Source organism: Arctopsyche grandis, chromosome 3, assembly GCF_051622035.1.
Source record: "Arctopsyche grandis isolate Sample6627 chromosome 3, ASM5162203v2, whole genome shotgun sequence".
In the NCBI taxonomy this organism is placed as follows: domain Eukaryota; kingdom Metazoa; phylum Arthropoda; class Insecta; order Trichoptera; family Hydropsychidae; genus Arctopsyche; species Arctopsyche grandis.
Window position 1 is genome coordinate 17,267,017 of NC_135357.1, and position 20,773 is coordinate 17,287,789.

Sequence of the window (20,773 nt, forward strand, 5' to 3'; positions counted from 1 at the left end):
TAAATCCATTGATTTAACGATAAGAAAATAATATTTTATTTTATTTATACATACATATGTATGTATGTATATGTTACACCGAATCCGTGAAATTGTCTTTTACACGCATTCGGCAAGAGAATTGCCGAATGCGTGAAAAATGCAAACGTGTTGCCCAGTTCACGGATTCCATAAATTCCTTTGCGAATGCGTGTATTCGCCAAGAATTTGTCTGTTCAAAGCATGGTGTCGGCAAATAGACGGCAGCTCTCCGGTGTTGTTTTTTAGAACTGGACAGCGTGGACAAGTGTCAAAGTGACAGCTGAATGAGGATGTTTAATTTAGTTTAATTTACATATTATTATGTATAATATGACTACATACATTTGTTTCGATCATCTCATATGACTTATACATAAATTAATGTCATTTTTATACATTTTGATCAATATTTTAACAGTGTAACATATGTATGTAGTCATATTATACAAAATAATATGTAAATTAAACATCCTTATTCAGCTGTCACTTTGACACTTGGTTAAAATATAACACGCTGTCCAGTTCACGCATTCGGCAAAGAATTTACGGAATCCGTGAACTGGGCAACGTGCTTGCATTTTTCATGCATTCGGCAATTCTCTTGCCGAATGCTTGTAATAGAGAATTTCATGGATTCGGTGTAACATATATACATACATAGATGTTGAGAGTCTTACATTTTGACTTTACTCCAGAACATACTTAAATTTTATACTATTTAAATACTATTTTAAATTTTCGGTATTGTAACACAATTTCGATATAAAATATACTTATGGGAAGTAAATCTGCAAAATTTCGTCAAGTTAATATTACTATTTAGTATTAAAGACGGAATATATGAAATTCCATTCCGTTTCTACCCAATCACGTTCACGGAATAATTGTCTTCGTCCCTCTAGTTTCCTTTCAAACCCTTTGTACTACATATATTAGTTCAAGACGAGTTTTGTCCAAAAGCTATTTTACTTTCAAGCTATCTCTTCCTAGCTATTTCAACAATTCAATCCATTCCATTGACACATCTTCGCTTTGTCGACAAATACAAAGCAATCGATACGACCCCCAGGAAGTTTACCCGTATATTGAATATTCACTTTGATTCGTCGGAAGTGATGGTTCTTGTACCTATATATAATATAAATACAAAATATAAATTAATGAAACTGCTTTGTTTCTAAACCGTGTAAAAGGAAATGGAAAACACGTAGATCACATTCCGGACAAACGTTTACACAACGTGACCTCATTTTCCCGCGACACGATATGACCACCCGCCGGGAATGGGTTGAAAATTTGAAATTATAAAAAGCATTCAATCGCTTACGCGGTGAAAGCTCCAGAAAAAAAAGCTACGGAGAAATAAAAAAGAGCGCTTGAGCAATAAAGCGTAAAATATGTACGACACAGAAGCGGCGGCTTCCTGGTCTATTTGCACTTTGAAAACTTTTACGTCCGGAGCCAACTATATATTTCGGCGAAGATTGGCCGAATGAATATGATAATGAGCGGTGTTTGCTGGTGGCGGAGGTGTTACACAAAGACGTAATAAATTTCAGTTAATAGGAGTGAGCTCGCAGCGATTTGCCGTCATATATTTTCTGGTCCGGTAATACCTCTAGAAGTTTATTCAGTTCAGATCTAGACTAGACCAAGTGGTGAAAAGGAAAAAAATATGTTTATGAAATATATCACATAAATATATTACGAATTCAATAACATTTGACGTATATTTATACATAGGTATTGTTTATGAGGTCACAACAGTCCAAATTATAACCAAAGAACAAAATTCTACTGCTAAATGTCGAAATGTAATTACTTAATGTGACTTTCAATTAAATCGTAATGTACTGAAACGAAAATGTATTTCAACTCGAACGTAAAATTCAAATTTTACTTCTAGATAATTGGTACTTTTCGTCACATATTGTAATGGTTTGCATACCTAGGTATACATAAAATCGTAGGCACGATCACGCAAATTGACTTTTGGCCAGGGATTTTTAACTAGTAGCTAATGAAATCCATTTGAAAAACTTTTATATACCTACATATGTACATATATATGAAAACAGCAAATTTTCTTAAATTTAAACATCACTGCATGTATAAATTACGTTAAAATTACAATGTCTATAAATTTTCATATTATTTTCCACATATTTAATTATAAATTGGCAATATTAAAAGCAATGTTAAATTTTAATCTTAACATAAATATTCGACCCACTTCAAAACATCTTAAATTTTTGAACACACATTTTCCCGTAAAAAATGTTTCAAAAGTCAGGAAGGGGGGACTGTGGGGCTGTTAAAAAATAGTTAATATTTAGAAAAAAAACTTTTTGAAACTAATTTATAATTTTTGTTTTAATCTTATAATATTGATTTTTTTTTTTCAAGAAAAAGACACTTAAATAAGTATGAAAACGTAAACTTGTTGTTGATAATTCGCTGTATGATGCATAAACATCGTTTTTCTTTTGAAAAAATGCTTGGAGGAGGGGCTGCGCCTATAATTCAGCCCCCCCCCCCTTCCCTACAAAAATAATGTTATTTAATTGTAATCTATAATCAATTTGTTCCATTCAAAATACATAGTATTGAATAAATGATAACTGCTCACTTGTTTATTAATTATATCAAGTAATGAAAAGTCAACATTACATTCAAAACATTAAATTACAAAAGGGTTAATGTATGTATATGTAAATATAATTAAAATAGTTTTTTCAAGGCCAAAATTTCTTTTTGTACTTTTCGAATTTATTAACAATGTTTGGATTACTTAAAAGCTTATCTTAAATTTTAGAACACACATATTTAAAATCTTTCTACTGAATAAAAAATTTAAATCAAAATTGAATACGTGTTAAATCACCAAAAAAAGCAAACAGATCTCGTTTTGGATAAATTATATCCGGTTACTATTATGTAACTATTTATTATGTAAGTATCGATTTCAAAGTACAAATACAAAAGTATAGAGCTATGTATGTTAATAGAATACCTTACAAAAATATTTAACTAAGAAAATGATCTATACGATATTTGTACAATATATGTACGTAGAAATTGATACAAGTACTTTAATTTTATATATTTTATAATATATAATTTTTTATTATTATAAGGATAATAATTTAATTTTATCGTGAATATCAATCAAAATTTCCAACAAAACAATACAGTCTTAGTAAAAATGAGCGTTTTTATTAAGGCAAGCCCGAAAAATGCTAAAAACCCCTGATTTATTTCCAACGATTTTTTTATGCTAAAATTTGAACTTTAAGATTTAATCGTCAATATTTATCAGCGTGGATTAGCGTCGATTTGAAATGGAAATATGAAGGTATCAAGGTCCCGCAACAGTGGCAAAGTAACCCACCCCGGTGCTAATCGACACAAGCCAACACTGCACTACGGCGCGAGCTTTTCTCGACACCTACAACTACACACAGGGCTGTGCCGAAATTTATGAAAATTTATTCGACGTTTTAAATCGGCCGTGCCTGGCAGCCGGCTGCTGCGGAATGGCGGAACGTTTAGCGGTGTCAGACGAATTTGCATACCGCTCCCGCGTAATTTGCATTCCGGCTCTCTAAGACAGCGACTCGCGCGGATATCATCCCGGGATCGGGAACAGGGGACTTCATTAACAAGTCTAATTTTTTCAGACCCTCGCGTATATAAAATATACGCGCTGAGATATAAACGCCCGCGCCTTTTCTCACCGTCCTCCTATTTCACCACCCCCCTCCCCTTCCCATCCCCGAGCTCGGCGCTAATTATCGGCAAATTAGGAACATTATTTTTCACCGCGCCACTTACGCCCCCGGGTGTCCGGAAAATCGTGGGGTGTGAGTAAGGGCGCGGCTTAAAACGCGGCCCGATCTCAAAACAATCGCCGCAAAGTCAATAACGTCTTAATTTATATCATTTAACCGTTGAGCGCTCGTTATGGCGCGTCGTTAACGTCCGTTAACGCGCGTGACCGACTTACTTTTGCGGCCGCGAAGAGACAATTTGCATAAATCATCGGAAAGGTGTTATTTCCGGATGAAAACTCAAAATAATCTAGTTTAAAATTCATATTTTTTAATATTTCGGTAATTAAACTCAAACGTTTGTCTCAACTCTGTTGGTAGTGTTAGTCACATATGTACATACATATGTACATTACAGTGGTTGACGGTCCTTTCAATCAAGCGTCCGTTGGCTAAATTTACGCTCGACTAAAAGTCCGTTGGTCTTATATCAGTTCAGCCAAGCGTCCGTTGGCCTAACGTCCGTCGGTCAAGTGTCCATTCGGTGAAAAGTCCGTCGGTCTAAAATGTCCGTTCAGCTAATTGTCTGTCGGACAAATTTCCGTTTGGCGAAGCGTCCGTTGGCCTAACGTCCATCGGCCTAACGTCCATGGGCATAACGTCCGTTAGCCAAGTGTCCATTCGGTTGAAAGTTCGCGAATGGTTACGACACACGAACAAAAAGAAGAATTGTGGATGGCTAGAGACCGTTCCATTTATAAAGGCTGACCCCCAGTTTTCGGAGAAGGTGTGCAAAAGCAACAGTTAAAATGCAAGTAGTGGAGTAGGGGTGGATCTTTACAAATATAACGACTCCAAATCAAACAGACAAACCCACTCAAGAATACTTGAGTTAATTAAAAAATGTTACAACATAATCATGAGAATAATACAGTACAAAATAAAAATGCATGTTATTGTTTGCATGCTATTCATTATGATATATTGAATTGAACAGAATCTGGCAGGAATTCATCCAAAAAGTAATCAACTGAACGCTGGAATGTGAACGAAATATACTGCAACTTCCAGTTGACTTGCCTCAATTTATATGTTTACTAGCTTTATTACTCGGCTTTGCCCGGGGTATATATTTTTTTTTTTTTAAATCAAAAAAAAAATTAAAAAAATAATATATATAAAAATATTTTTAATTTTTTAAAATTATTTTATTAGGAGTGGTGCCCCCGTAAGGGGCCCCATGGAGGCTGCGCTCCCTTCGGCCGGGCCCCATGGGGGGTGCGCCCCCTTCGGTGGGGCCCCCTGCGCAAAAAAAAATCGAACGTGTTGTTCCCACCCAACCAACGACGGACCCAACCAACAACCACCCAACCAACGTAACGACCACGCACTGGCAAACATTAGTGTTTTATATGTAAGATATATGAAATTTTAGTTCAATATAAGTTTATGTGAAAAAATATAAAAAAACCTACTGCCGGTTTTACCGGAAGTAGTATTTTTATACTACTTCCGGCAGGTAAAAATATTTTTAAAATACTAGTGTATAAAATTTATCATTTCTATTACATTTAAAAGAACTTCCGTTCCGTATTACATTTAAAAGTCTATTCCGTTAGGAGATATGTAATTGAATCCATAAATCAAAAATAAGGGAAATGGTACATATAAGGATAGGTTCTACTTCGGGTCAATTTAATAATTTGAAAAATAATTTTGTCGTAATGATAATAAATTCCGTTCTAAAAACTAGTGTACTAAGCCTCCAAAATGCAAATACACACATACTAAAATACGCTACACACAATTTTTGCTAGACCATAAAAACGTGATCAGTGATCGATTCTGAGTTCTAAATCAGTAAAAAATCAGAGTTCGAAATTTTCGCATGATCACAAAACTTCATATATTATTACTACGAACAAACATAGATAAAGTAAAATATATAGCATATGGATTGAAAACTTTTTTGCTTCAATAAGCCTAGTATAACATTTAATGTTTATACCAAGTGTTAATAAAATAAACATACTAAATTATAAAACATTTTCATAAAATATTTTGATTCGGAATTTTGAAATACAAACCTTAGTTAGAACACAATTGATTTTTGTGTGAAAAAATATTGAATCTAAATATACATTAGAGATGAAAATTTTCAATTAAAAATAAATATATGTATGTATTTGTAAATAATTCGATCGCATTAGTAGCACATCAAGCAATACAACTTCAATCAACGTTGATTTTATTTCGGGATACGTATCGAGCATACGAGAAAAACTGACGCCAGGCTCTCGCATTTCAAAGACTTTTAAATAACGACAAATTGTGTCAACAAATTTTATACGTACGCCTCGACGCAAAAATAAATTTTTCTCAAAAGAAACCCTATCCAATTATCGAAAGTCGTGTTTACACGCCGACTACGACGGATATCGGCAAGACATCCGAGCGCGAAGGGAGGCTGGGGATGGAAGAAATCGGATGGGTGGGTGGGGGGTGGAGGAGGGGTGTCTCCGACGAGATGGTGGAGAAAACGCCATTAAAAATAAACTCGAACCGGATAATCTGTCCGCTTTCCACGTGAAATGGTCCCCATAACGGGCGACGGCCCAATTTGACGGGAAAACTGAGTAAACATTTCACTTTACACCCATTACACACAGACAGTACAGCTTCGTTCGCACAGACTTTCACTGAAATTCTATGAAATTCTCCAGGCACCCCGTCGAATGGGGAGAACTAGGAGGAAGGCCATACCAATTCGCGCACACGTCATTAAGTGCTCAAAACCCTGCCGTCAGGGTGAGAGAAAACGTATAAAGGTACATAATAAATATTGTCATTTCGGCAAAGTTCCGCTTTTGTCCGTTCTTCTTTTCCGCTTATGTGTAGCCTTTATTTGCCGTTCAAATTTGGATGTTATGTTTGCGCGTCGTGAAAATGAATACATTCTCAAAGATCATCAAATAAACATTATTCGTCGCTTATTAAATATAAGCCTTATTTACTGTGATCGCGCTTTATCCACACAAATAATACAGTGATAAAGATTCATAAATAAATGAATACAAAAATAGATATGTAGCATTTTCCAATACCGTTGAAAGCGCATTTTCCGCGCAGTGTCGCGTTGGTTAGTTCAGTGAAGTATCGTATTTCTATGTGGAGACGACAAACGCTATTTCTAAAATAGCTATAATAAAATAGGATAGTTGATATTTTTAAAATTATTTTCCAACATATGTATGTTTGTATGTACGTATGTGTATGTGCTTATGTTTATCTCCATTTTTATTAAAACCTTGTATATAATGATGCGCCTAACGGAAGAGATAAAGCGAGCGTTCGTCGTTTTTCATTCTATATATTTGATACATCCGCAAAGAGCCGAGATGAAATGTCCGTGGGGGATGAGAGCGTATTTGTGAAACGAGTAACAAATGAAAAATACTTTTCTTAGAGCCGCAAAAACAAGAACATACACTGAATACTGAGAATTTTCATAATGTGAATTATTAAAACATATATAAAGAACACAGTCTATCTGATTATTATTACTAGCATTATCTGATGATTGAGAAAGTGCAAAAAGCATTTCTTCGTTTCCTATATAGGAAAGAATATGGGTATTACCCATATCTCTACCCCACTCCTTTCCTTTTGGGCATGCTTGGGTATAATTCCCTTGAACTTCGGAGAAACTTCTCATTAATTCGTTTCGTTCTCCTGCTCTTACGTGGTAATACGTCATGCCCGTTGTTGCTGGAGCAGTTGGGGCTTTATGTCCCTATTCACTATGTGCGTGGTAGACATCATCATTTGCTGGCTGTACCTCCTGCCCGCACAGTCCTTTTTCGAATGGCTCCTATTCCAAGAGCTATCCGACTTCTTAATGAAATCGTTGCTGCCGAGACTGAATGTGATATTTTCCACCTTAGTGAGCGTAAATTGTCGGAAATTACTCTAACCCATTTATCTGGTAGTCTGCGCTCATCATTGTTTTCATGATTGATTGTGATTTATGAGTGAAATTTTGATTAACTCTCTTCCATTTGGGCCTTACAGGGATGTTTTGTATTTGTAGTTGTTTCTTACATATTTATTGAAACTGGCTGTAGGTGCAAGGCATTCCTTATGCTATATTTTATTTGATATTTTTACTGTTATTATAAATGCTATTTTTTATGTATGTAGATGTATTTATGTTTATGTTTAATTGTTATTTTGTTTTTTTTCTTTTTTGTGTTATATTTTTTGACCATTGTGGCGCTTTAGGAATTCCTGTTATGCCACAATGGTCTGTTTAAAATAAATAAATAAATAAATAAATAAATAAATTATTTAATTGCTGTAATATTTGGCGTTAAGTATTGAAATAATATTTAAATTCAAATCTGAATAATTTAACAAAAGCTTCCATAAATTTCACAATATTCAAAAGAAAACTTTGAGATTGTGCACTGAAATTATCCTAACAATAGTGAAATTCCCAAGTCCACTAAATTTATCCCCATTTATCTTTTGTAATCTAAGAGCTCAAAGTTTTCAAATGTTCGTGTACATATTATTTATAAAAATAAAATTAGACAAAATGCTAACACAAACTAAATACTGAAATTAAGTGGCCTAACTGACATGAAAATTCCGTGAAAAACTAAAGTTTTTCAATATATGAAAATAGAAATTCTTAGAAGTTGTTTTCTTTATTAATTTAATCCTATTCTTTAAAATTAAGAATTATAATGTTCTTATATAGGCTTGGTTTAATTGAGAGTTTGATGAGATTAAATAAAAGAAAAAGTATTTACATAGTTTGCAAAATCGAGAAAACACAACTTTTATTTCAAACAGAATGAATTAAAAAAACTAACCTTAAAGTAACGAGAATAACAAAACCATTTTCGAATATCTTAGCATATAATAATAATATTTCAGAAATTGAGAATTCACACTACCATTTCGCGACACTTCGCATCCCTTTCCCTGTACTCAAGCATTATAAACACAAATACCGAATGAATATCGAAAGACCAGAGGCTAAGCGGAAACCGTTTTAACAACTAATAAAGGTCGTCATTACGACCAGACGAAAGACTTTCGTTTCACAATTAAACCTGCTTCATTTGCATAAAAAAGCTAAAACTGTAATGAATAAATTCACATATACATAAGTATGTATATATGGATTTGTAAATAAATTGTTATAAAACTGTTTCAAATTGAAAGGAGGTGATGAATGTTTTAAACATGAATGTAAGAGATAATTTTTTAGGCGTTTAAAAAGCGTTTGAAACTATAGAGACTGTAGAAACTATAGGAGTACAGTTTTAGATTGTTTTAGATATTTTTTTATTTATTAGTAGGCGAAGGTAAAAAATAAATAAAAAATAAAAATCCCTCATGGAGTACCACAGGGATCCGAATTAGAACTTCTTATATTTATTTTAAACATAACAAAATTTATTAAAGTTTTTAATCAGTAGAAGATGCAACTATTTTTATATATAGTTTATAATGGGCAGTAATATAAGAGAAATGTGTGATTATTTAAGTAAATATCCAAGTAGTACATATACATAAGTATTATATGGCAAAAGGACAATTTTGCATATGAAAATCCCGCACACGACAATCGTTGCCACGAAAATTGCGAATACGGAATATCTGGCATTCGAATTCTCATTATTATTATGATAGTTCACATGGATGATGGACCGTACTCTCGGCGGGGGAGTTTTCGAGTATCAGACATTCCGTAATCGAGATTTTAGTGACGTATGTGACATAGTCACATCACATATGTAGGTACATATGTGAGGAAAAATAAATATATATAATTGTGTACATTTCCCCGCTTAAATATCCACACAATGTAAACGAATTCCTAGACATCCCGACAACATATCATCGGCTACTTTAAAAATAGATCACCACAGTCTGCGGCTGCGGCGTATATTAGGCCGGTGTACGGAAGTCAGCGCACACGTTGGGGTATCAGAGCGCGTAAATGTGCGAATTTTAAGGGCGTAAATTACCGAAAATATCCCCGCAAACGGACCGAAAGCCGCGAATTTATGATACGGTTATGGAAATTTGAGGAGTAAACACGAGTGGCAGTGGCGGCGCAAGAAGCGGCGTCTCTCGCGCGGCCGTGGAAGCGCGCCAACAGCCGTTACAAACGGGCCGGCCGTTATGGCCGTTAACCGTTAACCGTCGCCGGCGCCGCTCATATAAATTTAATTCGGCCCGCCGGTCGCGTTACACGGCGAATTGAATTAATAACGGCCGGCGTTAATGGGCCGCACGTATCTTTGTCGAGTGGGCGAGCGCAGCATCCACGAATCCACCGTGTGGTCGATCGGAGGAGGAAATTTACGATTTCGCATTACATACATACATAGTTTCAAAGTGCTTACCATTTAAAGTTCTCGAATGAATGAATTCGTTGATGATAATAGCGAGTTAAAATGTACTGGTTGCTGATGACGTAGGAATTTTTTTTCTACCGTGAAAATTTCGACACTTTTCATTGCAACACGTGCACATAAGAATATAACATATTATTTATTTTGTTTAAAAATTGACTTACTGTGTTAAAAAAATCCGCTAACCACTGCTGGATGAAGGTCTCCGTTTTGCGCAACTCTCAGCCATCTCACCCCACACATTTTCCTAATTTGGTCCACCCATCCCATTTTTTAATCAAATAAATTTAATAAAAAAACAAATGAAAATTGTTTTTCATCGTTCGACGGTATTCTCACTATACTAGACTGCATTTCCATTTCAAGTTACTTTTATTATATCCGTGCTAAAACGGAAGAGATTGTCAAAAGTGGAACCGATCAAAGTCGGATAACACCACTAGTAGAGCTATAAAATTATTTTATCATATATTAAATGTCTAATATAAAAAAAACGTGGAAGAATTGAAGAAAAAACGGCTGTAGAGTCATCATTCTAAGGCAGATATCATTCTCACACTGACCGCTGAGTGCGGCGCTTACTGAATTCCCCTCTCTCGCATCTGTGAGGTACGTGTATAAAAGCTTCCCACGAAAATAATTATTTCTGTTAATATTCATCAATGTTTGTTTTTTCGTAATGACATAATAGGAATCATAGAGGTTTTGGTGAGGAATCCATAAAATATTAAGACACTGCATTCAGTATATTTAGAGGAATAAACTAAAATATATGTTCTGGTACTCGATATCCATCGCAGTGCGGCAAGTGTTAAGAAAAACATTAACATAAAAAAACATACTCATTTTTTAAACTATTTCTAATACTCATTCATGTAGAATACTCATTAATCTATTTTCTTTAATTACTGATTTCATAGCTCTATTTCATAATTTCACCAAACCTAGCCTAACATTACCTATGTACATACATACATACATATCAACGTCCTAAACCAATCAAAAGGCTCGAAATTTAAGCACAATAATCATCTTGCCACCAGCTTACCTACAATTAATGTAGGTGTCAGAATGGCAAATTATTCTATCATTGAAAATTCACGATAGCTTATAATGAGTTAATTTTAACGTCTGCTCATAGTAAATGTAATATCTTTCTTACCTTCAATTATTTTAGATAGGTAAAATAGTAAATTATTATATCATTGAAAATTCATAAAAACTTTACAGGTGCTTATTTCCCATTAGACTCACATTTTGATAGTATACATATAATGACTTTAATGGCGTTGTAAATACAAGTTATCGAGTTAATCTCCCTCACGGCATCATTAACTCGATATTTTTATATGAACCATTTAAATTTTCATAAACCTAATACATACAATTTCAGCTCAAAAATCACTGTTTTATACATTGTATGTATGTATGTATGTGCATACACATACATACATACATATACCGGAAAATGCACACTTTATATTACCAGGAAAAGATTATTTAAAATAAATTATATAATTATAATAATAATAAAATTACAATAAAACTCTCGTAAATGTCAAACCTATTTTCTTAAATATTTTATACATATAGTTGAGTATGCATATAGGTCGAAGCGAAAAACGTAAATTTCAGATTTATATCGATGGAGCTGGTGAATTTTACCAGAAACTTTTACATACGACCATTTATATAGCAGACGCGTATTTTTCAGAAAATCGTATTTTTTTCATGTTCCAATCGTTATTTTGAAAATAAAAGTCGTTGAGAGCTTCCTTAGGTGAATAAAATTTGATTTAAACATTAAAATTCTGAAAATATTAAATAAGTTTATGAAATACATATAAGGAAGCCAAAATGTCATATTTTGACGTAAGCATGATATTTTAACATAAATAACAACTAATTCAAAGAATGGTGTGTAATATATTTGAAAATCAATATCGTGAAGTCAACATTTTATGAAATAACTAGCTGAACCTGAGATGCGTTGCAATGCCACAATAACGCATGCAATTCCCGTTCCCGTTCCCGTTCTCGTTTCCGTTCCCGTTCCCGTTCTAGTTCCCGTTCCCATTTGTCAGTAAAACGCAGGCAGCGAACAGGTTGGTCGCGACGCGAAAAAATTTGAAATTATAGCGTTGCAATGAGACTGATTCCCATTTTTCCCGTTTCTGTTCCCGGTTTTGGGCAATTTTTTTTCACAGTAATCTTCCCGGACATACATACAACAAATCCTGAAAGTTCCATCGAAATCGGTTCAGTGGCTTAGAAGCCTATTCGCGACACACACACAGACATTCATTTTTAAATAATATACATATATACATACATATGTAGATGAGAAAATACAAGCAAGTATTAATAAAAAAAACCAAATTAATGCAAAAACTAAATACTAACTATAATATAAATCAAAACCAGATATTACACTTCCGGTTTATCTTAATACACGATTGAATCCAATAGTTTGACACATGGGTAGGGTTTCCGATATTTTTTTAATAATACGCATAATCCAGCCGCTTTGAATTATGAGCGGCACCCATTCGATATGACACATGTGCCTGTAAGATAATGGCATTCGAGTAGACAAATCCGATCGCCGGTTAGCGACAAAAAAGGGTCATCGGATTTCAATCACACGGGTCCAGAACCCGCCTTTTTTGGACCTTGCACGTGACGTCCCTCATCATCATCACGCAACGTGACAGAACCGGGGCTGGATTACAGCCACCGCATCCACCCACCCACTGCACCCTCCACACCACGACACACCCAGCCTCCCCAAAATCGAAAACTTCCCCACGAAAAGTTTCCGACGCCGACTACAGATGGCCTGATACCGGGTAAAAAATCCGGAAAAAACCGACCGACGTGCGACGGTGGGCGGAGTCGAGGTTTGGAACTGAATACAGGCCCCCGGCAAAACTTTGAGCCAATTTTTTTTTATCATATCGGTTATATATGAACCGGACCGAGAGTATAAAGCGTCACCGTGTAAAAGTGCCTACAACTAGGGTTACCAAACTTTGGAAAAAATTTAAATTTTTATCAACTCATAGAGAAAAATAAGTAAAAAAATAGCCTTCGATCTGTTTTATGATAATGGAGCAGCTATATACGTTAATATTCGTCGAATTGCAAATTTTGTTCATACATGTCAGCCTTTTCGTAACTTATTTTCATCCCCTTGGTATCAGCTTACGTTCCCCTTTGAGCGAAGTATATTTCACATTATATTTTCAAAAGCTTAAACCTCCCTACAGCATTCGCCATTTGTATCGTATGTCCATTATCATACTTTTGACTTATCTTTTAACATTTAAAATTAAATTCATTTCGGAAATAGGATTAATAAATACAGTGTACCTAAGTACATATATACCGGCCAGGCACCATCAAGTCTGTCGTCAAGTTTGCATAATACGATAGATTGGATCAAGTGTACTTGAAGGTGTGTGGCTTTAAGTTTACACTTGGCATGTAAATTAACCAGAAGCATAGCTCAGTGATTGCGTTTTCAAGCCCTGGGTTGACCTCGATTGAAAATAGTCTATTCGAAAGTATTTCTGTAGTGCTGCTGGTCAAAATTTTGATATTTGTGACTCCAAGTCGATGGTTTCCTACCAGAGCTTGCTAATTTATCTGATTTCATTATTGAAACGGTTCCCCGCCAAATTGACAAAAACCATCGTACCTACTATTTATCACGACTGTTTGAATTTAATTTTAAATTTATATATTTACAAGTTATATACCATAGGTGTCACCCAGAGGAACCCCGTAATGGAATTATGGTAACAAGCTAAGAAGAGGTATGTTAAAAAGAGTTTTAACAGCCACACACCTCCAAGTATACTTGATTAAATCTATTGTATCATGAAAATTTGTCGATAGGCTTGATGGTGTGTGGCCGGCATTAGTTAACCAATTTATCTTTGATGGATTCAAAATAAGAAACGCGAATTTTTATGAATAATTATTGCAAATATAAAATTCACGATTCTATTTAGATAATAGTAGGACTTTGATTTGAATAGCTTTAATGTGTATAAAAACCTTTGTTATAAATTATACCCAGTATACATATGTACATGTACCTACATATTTGAATACATTTTTGTTGCCTAAAAATGTTGGACACTTTAGAGGTCAATATCCTGAACTTTTCCATCGTTTATATTACAGATAGATGGTCGCCTTTTCAGCTTCGCCCAGGAAATGGGATTTCCACAAAGTGAAAACAGAGAGCGGCGTAACGTATGACGGATGAATTGATGATATACTGAATCCGCCTGGACGGCAATCTTCTCGCACTTTATCCGGTCCTAGCTCTTTTGCGCGATGCTTTCGCTGCCAAATTTTCAAAACTTATTTTCAATTAATCATACATTGACGATCTCCATTTTAAGATGACCTGCTTGCCATTTACATTTTTATTATTAAAAACATCTGAAATTTGCTTCCATTTCCAATCCAATGTTGGACATATTTGTTGTGAATTTTTTTTATTGATTCGGAAGCGCACTGTGTCTGTCAACTCTACATTGTTTATTTATTTTTTGTGGTTTTGCGAAGGAAAATGGGCAATATCGCGAAAAAGAGGCCTTTATCTCGAATATCAAAGGATTTGGTAGCGATATTAAATATCCAGAGCGCGGAACCATATATCTGTATATAACATGTGCCGCGATATAACTTTTGGGCTTTAGGCAAGAGTTTGCATGGGTTATATGCTATTTGAATATCACATATTGAAATTTTAACAACGTAACGTAATTTAATGTAACATGCGAAATGCGATAAAAGGATTTATCAAAATGCGTCACATTACAAAGAAATTTGAACTACATTTTTCCTAAACAATATTTTTTTTACATAGATATATACCAGGAAGGCCTAACAGGTAAACCCATATGCGCCTTCCTAGACAATTAATTACATTGCATGATTTTTTATTACATAAATTACTGTTTTTCGAGAGGCTGAAGTACACGAAATTAACGAGACATCCATGGATTTAGATTTGTACAATTTTTTTTTCATATGTAAATCAAATTCAGATATTTCTGACATAGCGGGTAGGGTGGTTTTTGCCAATTTTAATGGAGGAACCGTTTCAACAATGAAATCATATTGGTAAACTGAAAATCAGATTAGCAGGGAATCGAACCCGGTTACCTCTCGGTGCTAAACATTAACATATACGTTGATATGTACACACTTATTATGTACCTATGTATATATAAGTCACTCAAAGAGGCATGGAACGCTGTATGATCGGCATAACGAGAAGATATTGGAAACGGAATACTTGATTATGACAAGAGTAGTAGATATGTATATGTAGTAGAAAGAGTGAAGAGATTGAAATGGAAATAGGCGGATTACATAGTTAAAAGAATGGATGAAATAAGGATAAAAGAAATGCTGAAATTGTACCCGAGGGAATTTAAAAGGAAGTCTGGTGAACGAAATTTAAAAAAAATGAGTGGAGTGAAATGGATGGGATTTGCGCAAAACAAAGAAGAATCAAAGTATGTTGGGGAGACCTACATCCAGCAGTGGATGGTGGCTGGCTGTATATACATGATGATGATTGCTTGTATATACATATACATACATATGTATGTAGGTAAGTAGAACCACTATACATACTTTATAATATGTAAAAACAAAAATTTCGATCGTAGTTCCTTAGTTTCAAATGAAACAGGAATTAACGGAATATAAATCGTAGATTGAAATAAAGTCAGGTATGTATTTTAGAATAGATTTATAATGTCAGCATTACTTTCATATATATATATGTACCTATTTGTAGTGAATAATACTGGTTTGAAAAAATATATTGATATGGTGATTTAGTCGAATTCTTGAATGGACACAAAAGCTCTATGAATACACACCCTAATGGGATAAAGGTGACACTTGGAATCCTTACGGAGCCCCTTTTCAAAATTTTAGAAAGCTTTTACAGTATTCAAACGACATTGCTCCGATTTAGAATTCATGCACAGAAATGGCGTTGGAAAAAAAATAGATCAATTCGTACATGCGCGTAAAATAAAGGAAGAACCTCGTTTTATTCCGAATATAACTCATAATATTTATACGTACTAAATGTTATATGAACACGCAAAAGAGATTATAGTCAAAAGCCATCGCAAAAATGAGCAAACGTCAAACATGGTTCACTAGTTACCTGTCACTTCCGGTCGATTAATTTTGACAAAATGTACATCACGCATCGGTGCCAACGGCAAATGGTGAATACGTACATAATATTATGAGAGTCTGAATAAAATATCATCGAAATCACAACATAACTCAAAAAGTACAAAAAAATAAAACAATGTACATATGAATGTAGTTACTTAGATATATATAAAAACATAAAATAGCTTAATTTGATCACATTCTAGAGAAAATGGCAGTGAATGAATCGTTACCATAAATAATGATATTTTCCATATTGATTGGCATATTTCGGTTTTCTTTTCACACAACGTAACGGGGCCGAGCATAATCAAACGATTTATATTTGGCCATAAATCATTGCGCTACATTAGTATACACTTCTGATAGAAGCAAATAATGTAATTTTATAGAGATACTATCTGACCCTATTGATCGAACCTTTCGACGCACGAAGTGAACGAACGTGTCCGCATTCCGTAATATTCTCGTAATACAATACCGATTTGAAATTACCCAGTATTTTATGAAATGAATAACCAATTAAGGTTGAGGTTTTTTTCGACGTTAAAAATAAATGGACAAATAACCGCGTGAAATTCGAATTAAGCTCGCTTTACAGCAAGTGTAATTAAAGGGCAATATATAAAACTTGTGTCAAAGTTTTAACGTCGAACGTACGGATGCATATAATCGAGCTTTCGCGTGTTCCTAATCTTTGAGAGCTATCAGCACCACACAATCGCCTTTTTTCCCGATGAACCATCTAAATTTATGTCGTTCTATTAAACACACCAAAAATAATGCAATAAAAAATATTATTTTGTACGCCAGGGCTATCCAACAGACGGTAGGCAAATATTAGAAAGCATCCTGAAGCCCCGGAGGAATTTGCATCAGAATTTGTTCTTAATTCAAACCAAGAACACTTATACAACTAAAGTGAATATATATATGTATATATAAATATATATATATATATATATATATATATATATATATATATATATATATATATATATATATATATATATATATATATATATATATATATATATATATATATATATATATATATATATATATATTTATGCATACAACATAACTTTCAGTATATGTTGTATGCATGTTCGGGAATCTTACTGTGAAAAAAAACGGGAAAAACCTCTTAATAATAATATTCTTAATTACGATTTTACCGACGCAAAAGTTGGAAGCAGTTGGACGCGAAAGTTGGAAGTGTAGTCAAGGAAATGTATTCGTTGGTAACCAGGTTACCAGTTGGTTTATGACGACACAGCGTTGAAGAGACGAGTTCCAATTTGCCTGCTTTAAAGGTCAAGGAATTTGACCCTTAAAGCCATAAACATGAAACCAACAACCCCCCTCCTCCCCAACGAATACAGTCTAAGAGACCCTTTCGTCGGAGAACGAAACGGTTGTTCATGAATATCGCACAAGAACAACCGCACATCACTGCTCTAATAAAAAAAACCAAACTGTTCATAACCAAGTACTAAATAAACAACAACGCATGAACACATAAAGCGCGCATGCGTTAAGAATTAATACCTGAAATGTACCGTGCGAATGCACGCACACCTCAAGTAAACATACAGGTATGTATGTATATGCGTGCATAAGCACACACACACACAAACCACAAATACATACACATACCTAAACAGCAAACGCACACACACATTCACCGATTAAAAAATATTAAAATTCGGGAATTCAATGGGAACGGGAATGGGAACAGGAACGGGAATTACATGCCTTATTCTGGAATTGCAACGCATGCCGGGTTCAACTAGTTATTAATAAAACATGAATATAAAATTGAACGTGGAACAAAAAATTGACGGAAAATTTGATCGAATTACATATTTGCACAAGATTCTGCGGTTAACACATATCAATCGTACACAATTCGACATGAATCACGACAGAATAAGAAATGGAAATTGAATATCTCCGTCGGTGCAGCGTGCGCGCAGTAACAAATCGTCCGTTTTAATATGCCGATATATCTCCCGGGGCCAGGACTCCCGGGAAAAGGGGGATCATCACTCCCGAGAGCACGTGGACCCCGCGGGCCAAACCACGTGCACCCGTCGACCGGGAGTGCACAAGAGCCAGAGTCGCCCGTAGAGCCTTCATTTGGTTTTTCTCCAGTCGTTGGGGCGAGAGTAATGCGAGTATTGAACCCGGGGTCGGCACCACCCCAGTCATTCGAAAGAGCTCACGCCAAAATTATAGAGCCTCCGTTTGTCGCCGGTGAAGCAGTTCCGAGTGGCCGTCGCCGATTTATTCGCCATTCGGCTTTACCGGGTCGTGTGTTATCCGTGCTAAACGGTGCCATTGTTCCATCGGCCATTTCATACTGTCTGCTATGGCTCGCTTATTATTTAACACAGAGCCACTTAAATATTACGTCACTTTTCTATGAAAAAAATAACGGAAGAAATCGCTCATAGCATGAATCGTAGAAAATGTTGTATACATCTCATATGTCTGTCTACTTTTCAAATGGTACTACATACATTCCTTAGAATTCACATACATGCATACACAATATACATATAAGCGATAACCGCGATACAAAATAATCTACCCTTCACACTACACACAACAGAAGTAAAACTTTCTCACATTAAACTTACTATTTTACACTATGCAATAAGAATTGTAAATAGGTTTTTGAGCTCTTTTCCAATCATGCTGTACATTAACATTAGAATAATATAATATTATAATTGTTAACAAAAAATAAAATAAAATTGTAAAATACAAAATGACCAGGAGATCAGTAACTATTAAAATAGATATAAGATGTATTGTGAACATGATTTAGTAATAATAAAAAGCATTTAAAAATAAAAATAAAAATTGACCAGAGAAGGGGAAAGAAAGGAGGCTCCTCCTCCTTTTGCTTTGGTTTTACAATAACTGATTCTTTTTGATATTATGGAAAAATATGAAAAAGATCTGGATTAAGAAATTATGAGTGTAACTTAATTTTCTAACTATACAATATTAAAAGTAGCTGAGGCACGAAAATATGTTGTTTAAAATCCAAAAAAAGCTTTCGCATAGCAATAGTACTTTTCGCATAGTAATAGATGAAATATATAATAAATAGTTACTTAGTCAGTCCACAGTATTTAAAATGTATGAAAGCCTGAGAAATAATTGTAATCAACGAATCTTGAATTGATTTTTGTAAAAAAAAGACATTTTACGTCAAAATACGTCATTCTTAATTTTTTTTCTTAATATTTTGTGTCCAAATTAAAAGTATATACTTAGGAAGCTCTCATTCCTTTTATTTTAAAAATAAAATAAATAAAATTAAAAATAAAATAATCACGGGAACATGATAAAAATGACGATTTTCCAAAAATAGCGCTTCCTCCATACAAATATCCATTGGAATCGCGGCGTGCTTTGTATGGCGACTTTCAAGCGAAACGGTGACTTTGAATTATCGTTAATCAGTTAAAACTTATCATAATCAACCCAAATAAACTTCAATAGGTGAATATTAAGCGTTTATTTTTTTAAATAGCAAAAATAAAGAAACCATCTTTGAAATAAAGAGATACATATATGAAAAAGCGTACTTTTGAAAATTTTTTCGAGATTTTTTTTAATATTATATTATTGATACGTTTTTTATGATTTTACGATCCCTTGATACATTTTTTACTAGGTCCATCGATGAAAATCCAAAATTCGCGGCCTAATGTACAGACATACATACATATGTACATCGCTTTGACGATTTTAATCGTCAAAGCGATTCTAATAATAAGTTTCCGATTTCCTTTTCTAATCTGCAGCAGATGAGCTGTCACTATAATGTAAAATTCCAATCTGCCGAAGAATGAAATTGGCTAAAGATGTGTCCTTTTTTCTTTATGCCACAAAATAACAATGAGGCATTTAAGACTGTTCCATACCTAGTTTCAGAAGATTTCAAAAAATCAATATCAATAATGGACAGTAGAAAAAAGAATGAATTCGTCAAATAGTGGCACTCTTAATTATATACATATAATATATTAAGATAATCAAATAATGGAAAATCGAAAATGTACCTCACATTTTTGTGATACATAAATGATGAGTCGATTATCGATAAATGCCAGTACAAAATTTACTTGATAATAATTACACATATTACATTTTTTGATTATAGAGGAACGATGGGGGAATGAAAATGAACCTACATCATACATATGTATGTCATACGTATACGGTATGAAGTATTCATATTTCGATTGAATCGGATGGTGTGAATTTATAAAATGCACTTGTAAGTCAGATACATATTAAATCCCATAC

At 34.2% G+C, this 20,773-nt stretch overlaps 1 protein-coding gene across 1 annotated transcript in view; it reads right to left on the reverse strand.

The window, feature by feature from the left end:
- LOC143909138 (protein O-mannosyl-transferase Tmtc2-like) overlaps window positions 1-20,773 on the reverse strand; it is a 236,039-nt gene that overhangs the window by 158,076 nt on the left and 57,190 nt on the right. Inside the window, exon 3 of the mRNA XM_077427039.1 lies at window positions 6,459-6,469. Within this exon, the coding sequence (XP_077283165.1) occupies window positions 6,459-6,469 (11 nt within the window). The remainder of the gene's footprint in view (window positions 1-6,458; window positions 6,470-20,773) is intronic.